The following is an 18,340-nucleotide window of genomic DNA, read 5'->3' as shown; positions in this document are numbered from 1 at the left end:
GTGGGTTACCCACATAACTCTCTCTATGTCAACTGATCTCCCTTTCCATGATTTTTGAACATCTAAGTAAATTCATTTTCTTTTATGCAGGTCTCTATCCCTCTAAGAAAGATCAAGAGAACCAACCAAAGCGAGAATGTGACAAAGTCATCTCTGAAGTACATGGAAATCATTACCGTGGATAACTTTGACTTCTGGTTTATGGGATTCTTGAATTACCAGAAAACTTTCAACTATCTTCAACAGACAATCTCTCTTGTGCCAAATCCAGTCCAGAAGTAATTCAAGCCATTAAGTTCTTTCCTCCCACGTTAACAAATGTATTTATGTGAACCTAATAGAGTTCTGCACAGTCAAAGGCTTTGTACAAATTTTTTCTAATGAGAAATTGATCTCCAATTCTTCTACCCCTTATATTCCACTTGTGCAAAAAACAAGTTCTTCCAAAGTGATGATTGTGCTAGTGCTTGAGTAGCTATGCCATATGACACATTCCATTGCTCCTACTCCAAAGTGGTACGAAGATGTGTACCCTAGAGCTGGAAAGAGAGTTTGTAACAGGATGAAATTTTGCTTTCATCTCCCCTGGGTTCTCAAGAACGAAACAGAATTTGTGAAACTGTGGTGAGATTAAGGCTTAAGAGCTTTGAAACAATGAAGGGGAAGTTGATCTTGGGGCCTCGGATTCTTCAAATTGTAGGTTTTAAGAGAGTTTTCAAGCAATTTTTCAGTGTTGAAAAAAAAAAAAAAACATTCGAAGGCTACTTCCCTAGGAGTTTTCAGACATTTGTGAATTATCAGAAAGCTTTCAACAAAAAATCTACCGAGCCTATAATCTACTGAAAAAGTGATTCAAGTTGATACATTTCTTCCCCTCTGCTTCATCTGCTATGCTTAGCTAGAGCCAACAACACTTCACACATACAATTCTTTAACTGTTGGTTTTCCATAAGTAGATAGAATCAGTTATTCTAGAGTAATTGCTATTTTCATGGTATCCAAGCTAGTTATAGACATGAACTTGTGCAATTCCAAATAAGCTTGGTCTATATTGCCCTGACTGGATCACTGATAGGTCCTTGACCACCGTGAATCTGAAGTGAGTAATTTTGATTCTCAAAACAATATGGAACATCCTCCTCCTTTCAGATATTTGGCTTCATAAGTTTTCCCTGAAACTTAAAGAGCTGTGTCTTTTTCAGGTCCTAGACAACAACACATGAAACATTTCTATAGGTTTTTAGAGTAAGAATAGAAAACACAGAAAATTTGGGGCTGAAAATTGCACACCTTTCATTGCTGCAAAATCTGAATTTATAAAGGAAAAAAAACAAACAAAGCCAAAAAAATCTACCTACATATCTTCAACAGATTTCTAATAGCATTACTAAGTCAAATATGAATTCAAAAAAAAAAAAAAATTCAAACTAAACTAAAAACTGTTCCTTTATCTTGCAGAATATTCTCAACAGGATACCAGCTCTGTTGGTTTATTTTAGCTTAAATTCTCCAACAAATATATCACTTGTCATCATTCCTTGCTATTTTTGCTGCAAACACCAATTTTTTTCCTCAATAATTCAAACCTTGATTTTGATAGTCCCTTTATCAAAATATCAGCAAGTTGAGCTTTAGTCTTGCAATGTACCAAATTCACTTCATCATTATTTTGGACTTCTCTAACAAAACAATACTTAATTTTAAAATGCCTTTGTCTTGCTATGAAACACTAGATTGTTAGAAATTGCTATGGCAGCTTGATTATCAACCAAAATTCTGGTTGCAACATTCTAAACCATCTTCAAATCTGTCATGTGCTTCCTTAACCATAGGACTTGATTGAAAGCGATAATAGCTGCAACATACTCAGCCCCAGCAGTAGACTGAGCTATAATTTCTTGTTTCTTTGAACTCCAACATAAACAACCTGATCCAAGACTAAACAAGCAGCCTGATGTGCTCCTCATATCAGCAAAACCATGCAAAACCAACTTATCTTTCTTCCTGTAATTCAACAAAGGTATTTAGAGAAATTACTGTATGTTTATTAGATGAATAATACACATATATATACAATTGAGAATCCTAAATTAGGAAGGTATTATCCCTAAGAATCAGCCTACAAGAAAGGAAACAACTTAATTATGGTAAGTACAGATATATACAGCTAACACTCTCCCTCAAGTTGGAGCATAGATGTTGATCATGCCTAGCTTGTTACAAAAGTACTCAACTTGAGTTCCATTTAGAGATTTTGTAAAAATATCCCCAAGTTGCTCTCCAGTCTTCACATAGCCAGTAGAGACTAGATTTTCCTCAATCTTTTCACGAATGAAGTGACAATCAACCTCAATGTGTTTGGTTCTTTCATGATAGACTGCGTTCGTAGCAATATGAAGAGCGGCTTGATTGTCACACCAAAGCTTCACTGGCATTGTGCACTTCATTCTCACTTCACATAAGAGTTGATGTATCCATATGATTTCACAAGTAGCCTGTGTCATGGCCTTATACTCAGATTCTGCACTCAAACGGGATACAACACTTCGCTTCTTACTTTTCCAAGCCACTAGATTCCCACCAAAGAACACACAATAACCTGTAGTGGATCTTCTATCAAACTTAGAACCTGCCCAATCTGCATCAGAAAAACACTCAATGCGAGTGTGTCCCTGACTACTGTATAGTATGCCTAGGCCAAGAGCCTTCTTCAGATAGCATAAAATCTGCTCTAAAGCTACCAAATGCTTTACTATAGGCGTAGATGTGAACTGACTAACAACACTTACTGCATATGCAATATTTGGTCGCGTCACGGTGAGATAATTCAGCTTCCTAACCACTCTCCGATACTTCTCATGGTTGTAGAAGGGATCTCCATCATCTGGCATTAGCTGTACATTAGGAACCATCGGGGTAGTACATGGCTTTGCTTCTATCTTACCAATCTCTTCAAGCAGATCAAGCACATACTTCCTCTGTGATAAGAACATCCCTTTCTTGCTCCTTGATACTTCTATTCCCAGGAAATACTTCAGTTCACCCAAGTCCTTTGTATGAAACTTGGAATGCATGAATGCCTTAAGATCATAGATTCCTGCATGATCATTTCCTGTAATAACTATATCATCGACATAAACCACAAGAAGTATGATACTAGCAGCTGATTTCTTATAGAAAACAGAATGATCTTTCTTACTCTTGTTCATTCCAAATGCTTGAATCTCTTTACTGAATTTTCCAAACCAAGTACGGGGACTCTGCTTCAATCCATAGAGAGCTTTTTTCAAACAACAAACCTTCCCACACTCCCCCTGAGCAACAAACCCAGGAGGTTGCTCCATATAGACTTCTTCTTCTAGATCACCATGAAGAATGTCTAACTGATGTATCATCCACTGTTGGGAAGCAACAATAGAAATGAATAGTCAAACTGAATTCAGTTTGGCAACTGGAGAGAAAGTATCAGAATAGTCTACTCCATATGTCTGAGCATATCCTCTAGCTACAAGCCTGGCTTTTAGTCTTGCCACAGAGCCATCGGGATTAACTTTTATTGCAAAGACCCACTTGCAATCAACAATTGTCTTTCCTTGAGGCAAATCAACAAGTTTCCATGTATGATTGTCCTCCAATGCACGAATTTCTTCAAGCATTGCATTCTTCCAACCAGGATGATTCAGGGCCTCTATAACAGTTTTAGGTGCTGAAATAGAATCTATAGAGGCTACAAACACACTCGAGGAAGATGACAGGTGATTATAAGACACAAAGTTAGCAATGGAATAAGTAGATTTGCATTGTCGTTTACCTTTTCGAAGGCTAATGGGAAGGTTGAGATCACTGGAAGGATCAGATGACAAAGGAGCTGGTGCAGGACATGTATTTGTTGTCATTAGGCGCCGAGAGTACACCTGTACAATTGGTGGTTTGATTGGAGCAGGAGGAACATCAAGAATAGTACCCAAATGAGCAAGAGACGCTTCAGAATCAACCATACTTGATTGCCTAACAATTGGTCTTGAATTAACCACTTGATACACAAGCCATTCTTCATCCTCCTCCTCACTTGCAGAACTTGTGGGTGAAGAGAAAAAGGATGTGTCTTCTGAAAACACAATATCCATTGATACTAGATACTTATTGAGATCAGTCGAGAAACATCTATAGCCCTTTTGCAGTCTTAAGTACCCCAAGAAAACACACTTTAACGCCTTAGGATCAAGTTTAGTAACAGAAGGCCTTGTATCTCTAACATAGCATGTACATCCAAAAATTCTTGGTTCAATTGGAAAGAGTGATTTCTGTGGATGTCTTACTTTGTACGGAATATCACCTTTAAGCACTACAGTGGGCATACGGTTGATCAAAAAACAAGTTGTGGAAACTGCATCAGCCCAAACTTGTTTCAGAACCTTCATCTGAAACATGAGTGCACAAGTCGTCTCAAGTAAATAGCTATTTTTTCTTTCAACAACCCCATTTTGAGGAGTATCAACACAAGATGTTTGATGAAAAATCCCATTGTGACTCATGTAGTTCTAAAATGAGTTAGACACATATTCTTTTCTATTATCACTTCTTAATATTTTCACAAACACATCATATTGGGTTTTAATCTCAGCAGAGAATGCACAAAAATGTGAAATTACTTCTGAACGATTCTTCATAAAATAAATCCAAGTCATTTGAGAAAAATCATCCACAAAGGTAACAAAATAACGAAACCCAGTTTTAGAAGTAACAGGACAAGGACCCCAAACATCAGAATGTACTAACTTAAACAAAGACTCAACCCGTTTATTAATCCTTGGGCCTAAAGAACTACGATGATGCTTAGCAAAATGACACGACTCACAATCTAATGAAGGTAAATTATCAAACTGAGGACATAATTTCTTCAACACCGGTAGAGAAGGATGTCCTAACCAACAATGAGCTTCAACAGGAGAGGCTGTACTAACACACGCAATTGGTCGAGGTACCCACTCATCAAGAATATAGAGCCTATCAGATACATGTCCTTTACCAAATGTCCATTTCGTCATAAGATCCTGAAACACACAATGATCAAGGAAAAATGAGACACTACAATTCAGATTTTTGGTAAGTTTACTGATAGAGATTAAGTTAAAGGCCAAATTTGGTAAGTTTAACACAGAAGATAAAGTAATAGAAGATGTTGGTTTCACAGTCCCAGATCCTTTAGTCTCATAGGTAGAACCATCAGCAACAGTAACAGGAGGAGTAGAATGTGTTCTGAAGGTAGAGAAAGGTTTATGATTACTTGTCATATGATCTGTGGCACCTGAATCAATTATCCATTTGTTTGAGGAGGAGACAAGACATGTTTTACCTAACTCTGCCAAAGCACTAACAGGAGTAGATGCTTTCAGTGCTTCTTGATATTGTGAATATTTAGCAAATTCTTCTGCTGTCATTGTGACAATCTTGTTTGAGGAGTCTGAAGATGTAGCAACATTGGCAATTTGATTTCTCCGATTCCGATTCTACAATTTCTTGCAATTCTTCTTGGTATGGCCAACCTCATGGCAGTAAAACACACAATGATACTTGAATCATTGCCACGATTTTCAAATGCCCTGTTTCCGCCCCTGTTATTCACCCTCCTTGCATTCTCTCCATTTTCTTCTTTTGCAGCAAGAACATTGGTGTGCTGAGAAGACGGGACATTCTCAGTTCGTAGAACTCTACTGAACACTTCCTGAAGAGAACCAATGTCAAAACTAGAAAGAATCTGAGATTTTGCAGTCTCAAACTTAGATGGGAGACCGGATAAGAAACTCATAACAACCATCTGTTCCCTTTGAGCCTGTTGTACTCTAACATCCGGACTGAAAGGCATAAGTGCATTCAATTCCTCATATACTTTCTTGAAGTCCATAAAGTATGCAGTGAGGGATTTAGCTCCCTTCTCAGGACAATGGGAGGCATTCCATACATCATACATCCGGGATACATTTCCTTTTCCAGAGTAAAGAAAATTTAGATAATCCATTAGCTCTTTAACAAATTCACAATGACTCAGCAGACCAACAATATCACTATTAATAGAGTTTTTAATTTGCAGAAATAACCCTGCATCATCTTGCATCCAAAGTTTTCTAGTGTTATCATTAGGAGGTTCCTCAGTCAAGTGGTCATCTTTAACAACACTTCTCAGATAAAATTTGATCATCTTGCTCCATTTAATATAATTAGACCCATTTAATTTGTGTTCAGTTATTTTTGACACAACAGGCGCTATATCAACAACAAAATTCTTATTCTTTTCCATGGTAGTAAAATTCAATCTCCAAAGTAATTTTACACCGCGCTTCCCCCTCTGAAGGCAATGACACTACTAGGTCACTTTTATTCCGTGACCCAAGAAGAACAGAGAATGGTAGAATGTCATTGGAAATCAGTGACTTAGAAATAACAAACCCAGAATTTGAGCCAAAGGCTTTGATACCATGTAATTCAACAAAGGTATTTGGAGAATTACTGTATTTTTATTAGAGGAATAATACACATATATATACAATTGAGAGTCCTAAATTAGAAAGGTATTATCCCTAAGAATCAGCCTACAAGAAAGGAAACAACTTAATTATGGTAAGTACAGATATATACAACTAACGCTTCTCAAACTTTATTCCAAGATCAAAAAAGTCCCCTTGACATACCTGAGCACCCTCTTAGCAACCTTATAATGCAACTCACTTGCACAATGCATATACCTGGACAACAGACTTACAAGGCATATTATATCAGGTCTTGTTGCTATTAAATACATCAAACAACCTATAATACTCATTTTGAGCATCATCATCTTTACTAAATTGCTCATTTTGAGCCAAAGGGGTACATAATGACTTACAATCCTTCATGTTGAATTTCTTCAACACTTCCTTGGCATATTTCTGTTGTTCAATGAAGATCCCTTGCTGTAATTGTTGAATCTCCAGTCCTAAAAAGAATGCCATCTCTCCAAGATCAGTCATCTCAAATGCTTGCATCATTTGAGCCTTAACACCAATTCTGCATTACTTCTTGTGACAAGCAAATCATCAACATACAATGAAACAACTATTAGTTCATCATCAATAACTTTGATATACAAAGTTGATTCACTTATGCTTTTGTTGAAGCCTTTCTTCTTCAAATGCTCATCAATTCTGCTGTACCAAGCTCTTGGAGCTTGCTTGAATCCATATAACTCCTTCTTTAACAAGTATACCTTCTCTGGATCTGCAACAAAATCCTCAGGTTGTTCAACAAAAATTTCTTCCTCCAAATAACCATTTAGAAAGGTTGACTTTACATCAAGCTGGTAGATCCTCCACTACTTTTATGTTGCAAGTGCTATAAGCAATCTAATGGTGTCCAACCTTGCTACAGGTGCAAAGTCTCAGAAAAATCTACACCAAATAATTGAGCATACCCTTTTATAACTAGCGTTACCTTGTATTTGTTTATAGAACCATCAACATTAAGTTTGGTTCTAAAAACCCATTTCACACCAATAGCTTTCTTGTATAGTGGTCTGTCCACCAACTCCCAGATTTGATTCTTGTGAATCATCTTGATCTCATCCTCCATTGCTGCAATCCACTTCGGATCCTTAATAGCCTCATCATACCCTGCGGGTTCAAACATAGCCATATTGCACCTTTGATAAATTTTTGAAAGTGACCTAGTACCTCTTATAGGCTTATCATCAATCACATCATCAACTTGCAATTCTGGTTCTTTTTCTTCTGTATAAACCTGTTCTGGTTCTGCCTTATCCCAATTCCATCTTGTAGCTTCATCAAATTTGACATCCCTACTTACTATTTTTTTTGTCAAGGGTTGATAAATTCTGTAACCCTTGGTGAGACTGCTATATCAAACAAAGACTCCATAGTCTGCCTTTTGATCCAGCTTCTCTCTCCTTGCATCTGGAACATGAGTAAAACACAAACAACAAAAAATTCTTAAGTTATGAATAGAAGGTTTAAAACGATACCAGACTTCGAAAGGTGTTTTCCCCTTTAAAGCCTTGGTTGGTAACCTATTTAGTAGAAATACAGCAGTATTAACAGCCTCAATTGTCCTGTTTTTGGCATTTCCTTCTTAAATAACAGACATCCAACCATCTCCATAATTGTCCTGTTTTTCCTCTCACTGACTTCATTTTTCTGAGTATAGGTTGCAGTAAGCTGATGTTCAATCCTTACAGCTTCACAAAACTTAACAAATTTGTCAGTTGTATATTCAGTCCCATTATCAGATCTAATCACCTTAATTCTATAGCCACTTTGATTTTCAATCCATGTTTTGAACTTCCAAAACACACCAGCAACCTCAGACTTCTGTTTGAGAAAATAAACCTAACATATTCTGCTAAAGTCATCAACAAGAACCATAAAATACCTATTACCACTTAAGGATGCAGTCCTCATAGGTCCACAAACATCAGTATGGATCAATTGAAGCTTCTCAACTGCTCTCCATGCCTTATTAACAGGAAATGACAATCTGGCTTGCTTTCTAAGCTGACAAACTCCACATACTGCTGCTCCTCCTCTATTGTAAGTCATTCCTCGCACAAGATCCTTTTTCTGCATGTAATCCAATGCAGAATAGTGAAAATGCCCCATTCTCTTGTGTCATAACTCAGCCTGGTCCAAAACATGAATATGCACTAGACTTGTCCTTGTTCCAATTTAGACTGAAACTTTTGCTATTCATTTTCACAAAACAGCACCACACCATTTGAGTTAGCAAGCACACACATTTTATTCTTAAACACAACAGAATAACCTTTTTCAAGTAATTGTCCCACACTCAACAGATTTTGATCAATCTTTGGAACAAGTAATACATCATAAATTAGCTTTATACCTGCGGAGCCTTTTATTGCAACACTCTCTTTATACTGCCCATTGCCAATTCTGACTTTTGACACCTCTGACTTGTTTACTTTGTTGAAAAGGGATTCATCAAAAGACATGTGTTTTGTGCATCCACTGTCTAGAAGCCAGTCATCACTTGAACTGCTACTAGAAAAACAAGATGCAACAAAAAGTTGCTCTTCCTGGTGTTGATCCACTGCTTACACTTGGTGTCCTTCTTGTTGTTTGTTTTTACGCACCCTTTCCATATGCCACAACTATTTGCATGCCCTGCATTGAATGTCAGGTCTAAACAAGCAATATTTCTGCAAATGAGAGACTATCTTACAATAAGGACATGGAGGGTGCTTGCCCTGGTTGCCTCCACTATTGCTGTTTTCCCCCTTCTTATTGCTCTTCTTACTCCACTGTTTCTTTCCTTTGTTGCCTCCTTGAGCTTGATCAACCTCTTTCACTTGAAATGTTTCCTCAATTATCTCCTCCTATCTGTAAGCTCTCCTTTGCTCTTAAGCTTGTAGTGCATTGATGAGTTCTGACAATGTTATTATTGACAGATCCCTGGACTCTGCAAGTGAAGAGATTTTGGATTCAAATCTCTCAAGTAAGGTCACCAAAATCTTCTCTACTTCCCTTGTGTCAGAGAATTCTTCCCCTAGCATCCTAATCTTGTTAGCTAGCATTAGCAACTTGTCCGTATAATCCTTCACTGCTTTTGTCTCCTTCATTTTCTGCATTTCAAATTCCCTTCTCAGGTTCAAGACCTACATTTTCTTTCTCCTGATGTTTCCTTGATATTCTTCTTTCAAAAGATCCCATGCCTGTTTTGTTGTTTCACAGGTCATGATCTTTGTAAAAAAAATTGTCTCTGAAACTGCAGAGTGGATCCAGGTCTTGGCCTTATATCTCCTCTTTCTTTCCCCTCTATTGTTCCTGATTTGTGCCATTGTTGGATCCTTAGGATCTGTTTCCACCAAGTCCCACAAGTCACATGCTTGCAAGTACGATTCCATTTTCATAGTCCATATTTGGTAATTTTCACCTATGAAAACTGGAGGTGCAAACAAAAAATCATATCGTGCCATATGGGTTTCAAGAGGAAGGATGGGTTTTGATTTGTTGTGGTTTATATCACACTGGATACACTCACACACTTCATAGGTCCCTTAAGAAAAAAGGGCTTTGATACCACTTTGTAGGTTTTTAGAGTTAGAAAAAAACACAGAAAATTTGGGGGCTGAAAATTGCACACTTTTTGTTGCTTCAAAATCTGAATTTATAAAGGAAAAGAAACAAACAAAGCCAAAAAAAATCTGCCTACATATCTTCAACAGATTTTTAATAGCATTACTAAGTTAAATATGAATTCAAAAAAAAAAAAATTCAAACTAAACTAAAAACTGTTCCTCTATCTTGCAGAATATTATTAACAGAATTTTGGTTTATTTTAGCTTAAATTCTGCAGCAAATATAGCACTTGTCATCAATTCCTCTGTTGGTGGTTATGATATCAGAGTTACCCCCAGGTTTTTCTATCATGAGGAGATTCATTTTGCTTCTCAGACCAGTCTCATTGACTCAAATAACCATCAAACGGTGATAGATTCTCAACTGTAGTGCAACATGATTGAGTCAAAGAATCCAAGGTCGATTAGTCATCATTCTCAGTCTCAGTAGCATGAATTCATTTTCTTCCTTTTGTTCAAAGATATTGATGACCATTGTGATTACCCACCCTAATAATAGCAACCTCAGCCACTTTCAACTCACTCCCACATAGAGGACTGGGGAAAATCAAATAACCATTCCAATGTAATAACTGGATATCGAAGGACATGGTTAACCTTGTCATCTGATTCCAAGTGTGACCCTTGTCCCATAAAACAGAAATCTTTAATTCGCTTTCTCAATTTCCTTGGATGACATCTCATTTCTATGGTAGTGTACAAGTCAGTGGCATCAATAAGTATATCTTAAGGGACTTGATGTCTGAAGCTGCTGTGTTCTTGTTTCTCTGTATTTTAACGAAAGCCTTTTCTCTGTACTTATTTTTATATACTTACTAATGAAATTTCCATGTATCAATTCTCAAGTGTACTGATGGAAATACTGAAGTGTGATTTGCTTAGCTGTAAAACTTGCAACTAGATTTATCTGCTGGTTAAGTCGGTAAGTGAACTTTTGTGAGCCGGCTTGTCCTATGCACAGGGAGTTTCCTCTTTATTGCTTTAACAGAAATGGCATGTCCCAAATAAAAGTGAATCTTCCATTCCAGTAGCTAACATGACATGTCTTCTGAAAAAGTTCCCTATTACTATTTGGTGGGGTTTTGAGTTGGTTCTGCCCTACCAAACATAGGTCTCTTCTTTTGTGCCAAAATTCACAGGATCTGATATATGCTTCTCCCTCAAACCATAATAAAGACCATCTGTGAAAAAGGACCAAAATTTCATGATTTCTTTCTTTACTATTGTCTTCACAAGTTCTCACTTCTCACTGAGATTTAGGATTATGAATCTTGCTGGGGTCCCTTGGATGTTGTGATGGATGAAATATCCATTGTATTGTTCATCAACACTGTCGTTTAACATGGTCCTTAGACTCCATAAATTTTTTTAGTAGTTCTATGTAGAGGTTGACATTTGGAAAAGGGTGGAACACCTCTTTTCCTTAAAATCTAAGGATGAAGAGAAGAGGGATGATTAAAAGACTGCTAAAAAGCTTGAGATAAGAACATGGATGATAAAAAGAGTGCTAAAAAAGCTTGAGATAAGCACATGATTGATAAAAAGACAGCTGCAGAGCTTGTGATAAGCACAAGGCAGGTTGGTCCTATCAGGTTTATGCATAGTGAGTTTTCCTTTTATGACCACTTTAATCAACTCTCGACTTCATAGGTTGATCTTTCTTTAGGGGCTTTTCCTTTTCCTTGCACCCAAAGTGTCTATGAATTTCATTCTCCTGTGAACCCAAGTTCTCAAGAGTTTCTTGTCCAGAAGAGGTCTGGTTGTTCCTACAATTTCCGTGAATTCCATCCTGAGTTGTATGATCCCCAATGTCTGGGCAATTCCTGAGAAGTACTGACTGAATTCCAGGGAATAGAAGAGTCCTATTCAAAGTTAAACCTTTTAGAACAAAGAGGCTGTTTGATTTGGTGGTTAGATGCAATCTTCCTTTATGAAACCATTAAAATATCTTTTGTTTTAGCTTGTAATTTGGTTGACGTAAAGCCTTCTCATTTCCCTTTTTCTTATAGTATTAGCATCAGAAAGCTACAATGCCAGCTCAAAAGGCTTCATCTTCACATACTCTGAGTCATCTTCCCTTTTTCTCATTTCCCTTTTTATTATGTCCCACCATATTTAACCAGATACACCTTTCTTTTGATCTCTTGGAAAATTGAACAAAAGAAGAATAGGTCCTTGCATAGCCTTACAAAAAAGACCGAATATACCCCATCATCTCAGACTATTTTTAATTAGAAGTTATTTTTTCTTGAAGCTCAGGTCTGTGCCTTTATTCTTGTTTATGAGCAACGGATGAGTCATCCACCAGAAGTTAAAGATTCACCCACCATTTTTGTCCCTTTAAATACACCTGCATTGTACAGGGTTGATCAACTCAAAGGGTTTTTTCAATCTCTAGAAAGTAGAGCATTCCAGATCACTTGCTGCAGACTGAATTGCAGCACTTTCAGAAATATGAAGAGCCAACTCCAAGAACATATTATTGGGATCCCAGTCAGCTGCCAATATGATAAGCCATCTCTTTCAAATGGCTCTGGGGCAATCATCCAAAGTAAAACCCTCTCTCTATCTCTTTCCACTCTGCATATTAGTTGTTAGTTATAGAAGACTTTAAAATGGAAGTCATTTTGCTAATGGCCTTGTCTTGAAATTGCAGAAAAATGGGATTCCACAAATTACAGGATCAACAAAAACAGGAAGAAGGCAGATAATTTTGTGGATGGAGTCCGAGAGCATGGTGAGTTGCTAACTTTTACTTTTTTGCTACAGTTACGATTAAGAATCATTAACATTCTGATTTTAACATTCATTTGTGAAACTGCAGTGAGATTAGGGCCTAAGTTCTCTGAAACGGTGAAGGGAAAGTTGAGCTTGGGGGCTAGGATTCTTCAAGTTGGAGGAGTGAAGAGAGTTTTCAAGCAAATTTTTGTTGTTGGAGAAGGAGAGAAGCTATTGAAGGCTTCCCAATGCTACTTATCAACAACAGGAGGCCCTATAGCTGGTCTCCTCTTTATCTCTTCTCAGAGGATTGCCTTTTGCAGTGATAGATCAATCAAATTCTCTTCTCCAAATGGTGAATTGATTAGGATCCATTACAAGGTGGGCTAGTCACATAAATCTCTCTAGGTCAACTGATCTCCCTTTCCTTGTTTGCTAACATCTAAGTAAATTCATTTTCTTTTGTGCAGGTCTCTATCCCACTGAGAAAGATAAAAAGAGCCAACCAAAGCGAGAATGTGAAAAATCCATCTCAGAAGTACATGGAAATCGTTACTTTGGATAACTTTGACTTCTGGTTTATGGGATTCTTGAATTACCAAAAAGCTTTCAGCTACCTCCAACAGGCACTCTGTGAAGCGCATAATCTGGTTGAGAAGTGATTCAAAGTTTCTTCCCCCCGACTTCTACAAATGTATTTACATGAACCTGATAAGGATCTGTACAGTTAGAGGCTTTGTACAAATTTTTTGCTAATGAGAAATTGATCTCCAATTTTTCAACCATATTTTCTATTCAGTGCATGGAACAAGTTCTTCCAAAGTGACTATTGTTTTAGTACTATAGTAGCTATGCTATCACATAAACCCCAGCTCTTTATGTTGTGTCTGTTGTATCTGTTGTATTATATGCTGTATGACACATTCCATTGCTTCTTGTCAAATGTGTTCTAGTGTAGCATAAAGACATAATACCTGAGGAAACAGATTAACAATAGCTTTTGTTGAGTTACAGGAATTGAATGAATCTTTGAGTTCCAAAACCATATACAGAGTGATATCCAACCCAAGTATTTTTGCAGAAGCTTTTACTAGGACAAATAGGCTTACTTTCTTCTATAAGATCTTGAGTTAGGCCACCTCTGGTGAATCAAACCAGGTAAGCTGTCTTGTGATGAGGAAGCCTTTACTTTAGCCAGCTTCTGCAGTTCCTTTTTGGCAATCCCATTTCTAAGAAACTTGAGACACCAATTGATACCCTCATACAAGCCTATGGAATTCATTGGTCTTGGAAACATATTGTTGAGTTTTATGTGAATTAAACTACCTTATCATTGTACTCAGCTCCATACTTTTATGAACAGATTAAGCACATTGAATTATAATTTCATCAGTAAAACGATACATTGAGTTTCCAAAGTCCATTAAATTATAATATCTGAAAATTCTATGACTCCCAATGCCTAAGGTAGCTGTTAGCACCATTTTGAGTCATGGGACCTCCAATCTCTTAAACTATGACATCAAACTCCCCCAATTTTATCGTTTACACTCTCTTAGGAGTCTGAATTTATGGAAATTGGGTCAATAAAAGCATCCCAACTGGAGGTGATTCCCAGAAATTGCTGGTGTCCTTCCAGCGAAGACAAGAATCCCATTCAACATTCAACCATTTAGGACAAATTAGTGATCTGGTTTGGTAGTTGGATGTAATCTCCCATAGATGACAGTGTGACAGACAATCATCATTTATTGAAAAATCATTACAATATCTAATCTTTTACCCTGTAATTCAGGTGATATAATGATAAATTTTCTTAGCAAATGTCTTTTTCACTTTCCTTTTTTTTACTAGGATCACAAAGCAAAAAAGCTGACTCAAAGTGCTTCATTGACATATCCATACATAGCCAGCATAAGAAAAGGGAGTAAAATATAGTGTTAGGATAGAACTATCGAACTCTAAACCAATGAATCAAAGAATATGGATCACTCAAAAGAAGACAGATACTCCTTCCCTCTTTTGGGAAGTTGAAGTTGTTTCAGGGCATTCTTTTCAAACTGTAGGTAAGTAAATACCGTGAATGATAGGACTAGCAAATATGGGAAAATGGTGAAAGTTTTTGTGCTTGGAGCTTGAGAGCATTGTTAGTCTTTCTTTCTTTTATTCTGCAACCAGATTTTCAGTTTGGTTTATGGAAAAATGGAGGAAAATTATAGAAAACCTTGAGACCATTGGAATGAGGGCTGGAAAGATAGTTGTAACATGATGGAAATTTCTTTCATCTCCTCTGGGTTCTCAACAACCAAACAGAATTTTGTGAAACTTCAGTGAGACTGGGGCCTAAGATCTCTAAAACTGTGAAGGGGAATTTGACGTTGGAGGCTGGGAGTCTTCAAATAGAAGGGGTTAAGAGTGTTTTCAAGAAAACTTTCAGTGTTGGAAAAGAGGAGAAGCTGTTGAAGGCTTCTTCCCCAAGAGTGCCTGTTAAAGAATTCTGGCTTCTGTTTCACAGGGTTTTTGAATTATCAGAAAGCTTTCAACTATCTTCAACAAGCAATCTCTTAAGCTTTAAATCCACTCAAAAAGTGATTCAAACTGATACATTTCTTCCCCTCTGCTTCTCTGATGTGCTTAGCTCTGCATAGGCCATTCTTTGACCGTTGGGATTCCACAAGTATATAGCATGAGTCACTCTGGAGTAATTGCTATCTTAGAAGTTTTTTTCATGCTGTAAAAGCTGGCTATAGAGCTGAACTAGTGCAATTCCAAGGGAGTTTGCTCTATATTGCCCTGCCTGAATCAGTTATAGTTCCCTGATTACCGTGAATCTGAAGTGATCAATCAACATGATCATGACTTTTAATCCTCAAAATAATATAGAACACCCTCTTTCAGACATCTAGACTTCACAACAGTAAAAAGATTGAAAATCCCAGAGTTGAATTTGAGCATGACAGTGGGAAATGGAGCTGATGTGGCTATGATGCGGTGACTCTTCTTTTTCCAAAAACACCTAATATTCATGTCATCCTTCATCAGCAGTGTGACGTTTAAAGGCAGCCTTAGATTCCTTCACTAACTTTCTGTGGTTTAATGTATAGATTTGTATTCAGAAAAAGTTGAAGAATCTTTAGTTAACATGGCCTGCTACTGGTTTTTCTTAACAGGTAAGGATGAGGATAAAAGAATGATAAAGATAACTGAAAAAAAAAAAGCTTAGGATAAGCAATATGGCAAGCTGGTCCTATCAGCTCTGTGACTTGTGAGTTTCATCAGCTAAATTGAGAAGAGCACTTGCATCACAAAGCAAAAGTGCCAGCTCAAAAAGCTTCATCAACACAGCAACACAGGGTCGGATTAATAAAGGAAGTTAACATATCAAGCTTGTTAGGATTGAATGATTGAAGAACTAACCATAAATAAGTGTGACATATATAGAAAATAACTGAAAAGATCCTCTTCTTGATTATCTTTTAGTTAAAGAAAGCTTATTTATAGAGGTGGCATATGGCTTTTAGTCATGTTGATGAACCATAGATGACTCATTCAAATAAAAGTTAGAAGGCTCATCATCCCTTTAAATATATCTGCACTTGGACAAGGCTTGATCAATCCCCAAAACCATTGCATCAATCTTTGAGACTAGAGAGGGCTTCAGACCACTTGTTGCAGACGAGCCACAAAAGGCAATTGCAGATAGTAGTGAAGTATGAAGAACCAACTTCCAGGATGCCAATCAACTGCCAATGCAATGATCCCTCTCCTTCAAATGGCGCTCAGATGTTAACTCAAAGTAAGAATCACTCTTTCAAGAACTTGCACTGTTATGATTTTTGTCTACTTTGCCTGATGATACAAGTCATTTTGCTAAAGGGGTTGTGTCCTGAAATTTCAGATAAAATTGATTCAATGAATCATAGGATGAACAAACATTGGAAAAAGACAGAAAATTTTGTGCATGGAATCCGAGAGCATGGTAACCATCTTCTTCCTGTTCTTTCATCAATTTTTATTTGCTCTGTTTGGTTGGTGGGAATATCTTAGAATCATGAGGACCCTACTTGGGGTTAGACACATAGTTATAAGATAATGGTTTCTTTTCAACAACCATACTGAATTTTCTGAACAACATTGAATGATAATTAACTTTCCCTTCTTTTTGGTCAAACTGCAGTGAGAATAGGTTCTAAGATCTCTGAAACTGTGAAGGGCAAGTTGAGATTGGGGACTAGGATTCTTCAACTTAGAGGGGTGAAGAAAGTTTTCAGACAAATTTTTGGTGTTGGAAAAGGAGAGAAGCTGTTGAAGGCTTCTCAATGTTATTTATCAACAACAGCAGGCCCTATAGCAGGCCTCCTCTTTATCTCAACTCAAAGGCTTGCATTTTTCAGTGAAAGATCAATCAGATTTTCTTCCCCAAATGGTGAATTGGTTAGATTTCATTACATGGTAGATGACTCCCATAACTCTCTCTTTTCCTCTCCTTCTCCATGCTTCTCAATATCTAAGTAAAACTTGTCTTGTGCAGGTCTCTGTTCCATGAAGAAAGATAGAGAAAGCGAACCAAAGTGAGAATGTGAAAAGGCCATCACAGAAGTACATGGACATAGTCACCACCGATAATTTTTATTTCTGGTTCATGGGGTTCTTGAGTTATGAGAAAACTTTTAGTTATCTTCAACAGGCAATCTCTCAAGCTCAAATGAGTTAGAACTCAAAAACAGTGACTGAAACATAAATGTTTCTTCATTTCTGCTTCATCATGTGTACCGAGAACAGTCAAAAAACTTTGTACAAATTTTTTTTATTGAGAAATTGATCTCCAATTCTTCTACTGCTATCTCCAATTATTTTATTAGTATTTTCCTACTCATGTAGAGTGATTGTTTTAAAAAAAGAATGAGTTAAAGCAGCAAAAAAAAAAAAAAAAAAAAAAAAATAGAGAGAGAAAAAGAGAAAAAAACCTAAAAGATTGGTATAAACAAGTCAATTTGCATTGAAGATAATACCAGAGGCTCATGATTTGAACCCCAACTGGCCTTCTAATGGCTGTAGTTTTCCCACACCATTTTCCTTCTAAACATCAAAAGCTGTGTTAATATGCCTGCCAAATCAACAACATTATGAAAACTTGAAATTTCGGATCCTGAATTTCCATTTTCGATGTGGGAAAATGGAACTAATCATGAGGTAAGAACATGGTGATTCACTTCTAAATTAATGAAAGATTCAATATTGTATCATGAGGTGAGAATCAGGCTAAAAAGAAAGATAAAAAAGAATGCCAAAGAGTTTGAGATGAGCATATTGTAAGATGGTCCTATCAGCATCATGACCTGTGAGTCTCCTTTCTTCAGCATTTAACAACTTTGGCTTCATCTGTTAGACCTTTCTCAGGGCCTTTTCTTTCTCTCACAACTGCAATTCCAAGGATTTTATATTTCTGCAATCAAAATTATCAAAACTAACTTC

At 37.0% G+C, this 18,340-nt stretch overlaps 2 protein-coding genes across 3 annotated transcripts; both read left to right on the top strand.

The window, feature by feature from the left end:
• The first annotated feature begins 12,145 nt into the window (after nucleotides 1-12,145).
• Nucleotides 12,146-13,650, top strand: LOC100251568 (GEM-like protein 4). The gene is made up of 4 exons (XM_010657703.3): nucleotides 12,146-12,698; nucleotides 12,804-12,884; nucleotides 12,972-13,246; nucleotides 13,336-13,650. The coding sequence occupies exons 1-4, from the start codon at nucleotides 12,440-12,442 to the stop codon at nucleotides 13,525-13,527; spliced, it is 807 nt and encodes a 268-aa protein (XP_010656005.1). The 5' UTR covers nucleotides 12,146-12,439; the 3' UTR covers nucleotides 13,528-13,650.
• Nucleotides 13,651-16,391: 2,741 nt separating this feature from the next.
• On the top strand, nucleotides 16,392-17,702 carry LOC100254838 (putative GEM-like protein 8). Of its 2 annotated transcripts, XM_010657704.3 has the most exons (4): nucleotides 16,395-16,661; nucleotides 16,764-16,844; nucleotides 17,043-17,317; nucleotides 17,397-17,702. In XM_010657704.3, exons 1-4 carry the CDS (start codon nucleotides 16,598-16,600, stop codon nucleotides 17,409-17,411), a joined length of 435 nt encoding a protein of 144 aa, XP_010656006.1. In that variant the 5' UTR covers nucleotides 16,395-16,597; the 3' UTR covers nucleotides 17,412-17,702. The 2 variants fall into 2 exon arrangements, with proteins under 2 accessions (XP_059595869.1, XP_010656006.1); XM_059739886.1 differs by having other exon boundaries at nucleotides 16,392-16,661; nucleotides 17,043-17,702.
• Nucleotides 17,703-18,340: the final 638 nt, after the last annotated feature.

The sequence above is a fragment of the Vitis vinifera genome, chromosome 10, assembly GCF_030704535.1.
Source record: "Vitis vinifera cultivar Pinot Noir 40024 chromosome 10, ASM3070453v1".
Taxonomy (NCBI): domain Eukaryota; kingdom Viridiplantae; phylum Streptophyta; class Magnoliopsida; order Vitales; family Vitaceae; genus Vitis; species Vitis vinifera.
Note: the sequence above shows the minus strand (reverse complement) of the source record. Positions and strands in the feature narration are given on the sequence as shown.

Coding starts and splice junctions, on each gene's coding strand:
- LOC100251568 (XM_010657703.3), top strand. CDS start 12,440: ATGAGTCATCCACCAGAAGTTAAAGATTCACCCACCATTTTTGTCCCT. Junction 12,885..12,971: donor GGATGGAGTCCGAGAGCATG/GTGAGTTGCTAA, acceptor GTGAAACTGCAG/TGAGATTAGGGCCTAAGTTC. Junction 13,247..13,335: donor TGATTAGGATCCATTACAAG/GTGGGCTAGTCA, acceptor TCTTTTGTGCAG/GTCTCTATCCCACTGAGAAA.
- LOC100254838 (XM_059739886.1), top strand. CDS start 16,598: ATGCCAATCAACTGCCAATGCAATGATCCCTCTCCTTCAAATGGCGCT. Junction 16,662..16,763: donor CGCTCAGATGTTAACTCAAA/GTAAGAATCACT, acceptor CTGAAATTTCAG/ATAAAATTGATTCAATGAAT. Junction 16,845..17,042: donor GCATGGAATCCGAGAGCATG/GTAACCATCTTC, acceptor GTCAAACTGCAG/TGAGAATAGGTTCTAAGATC.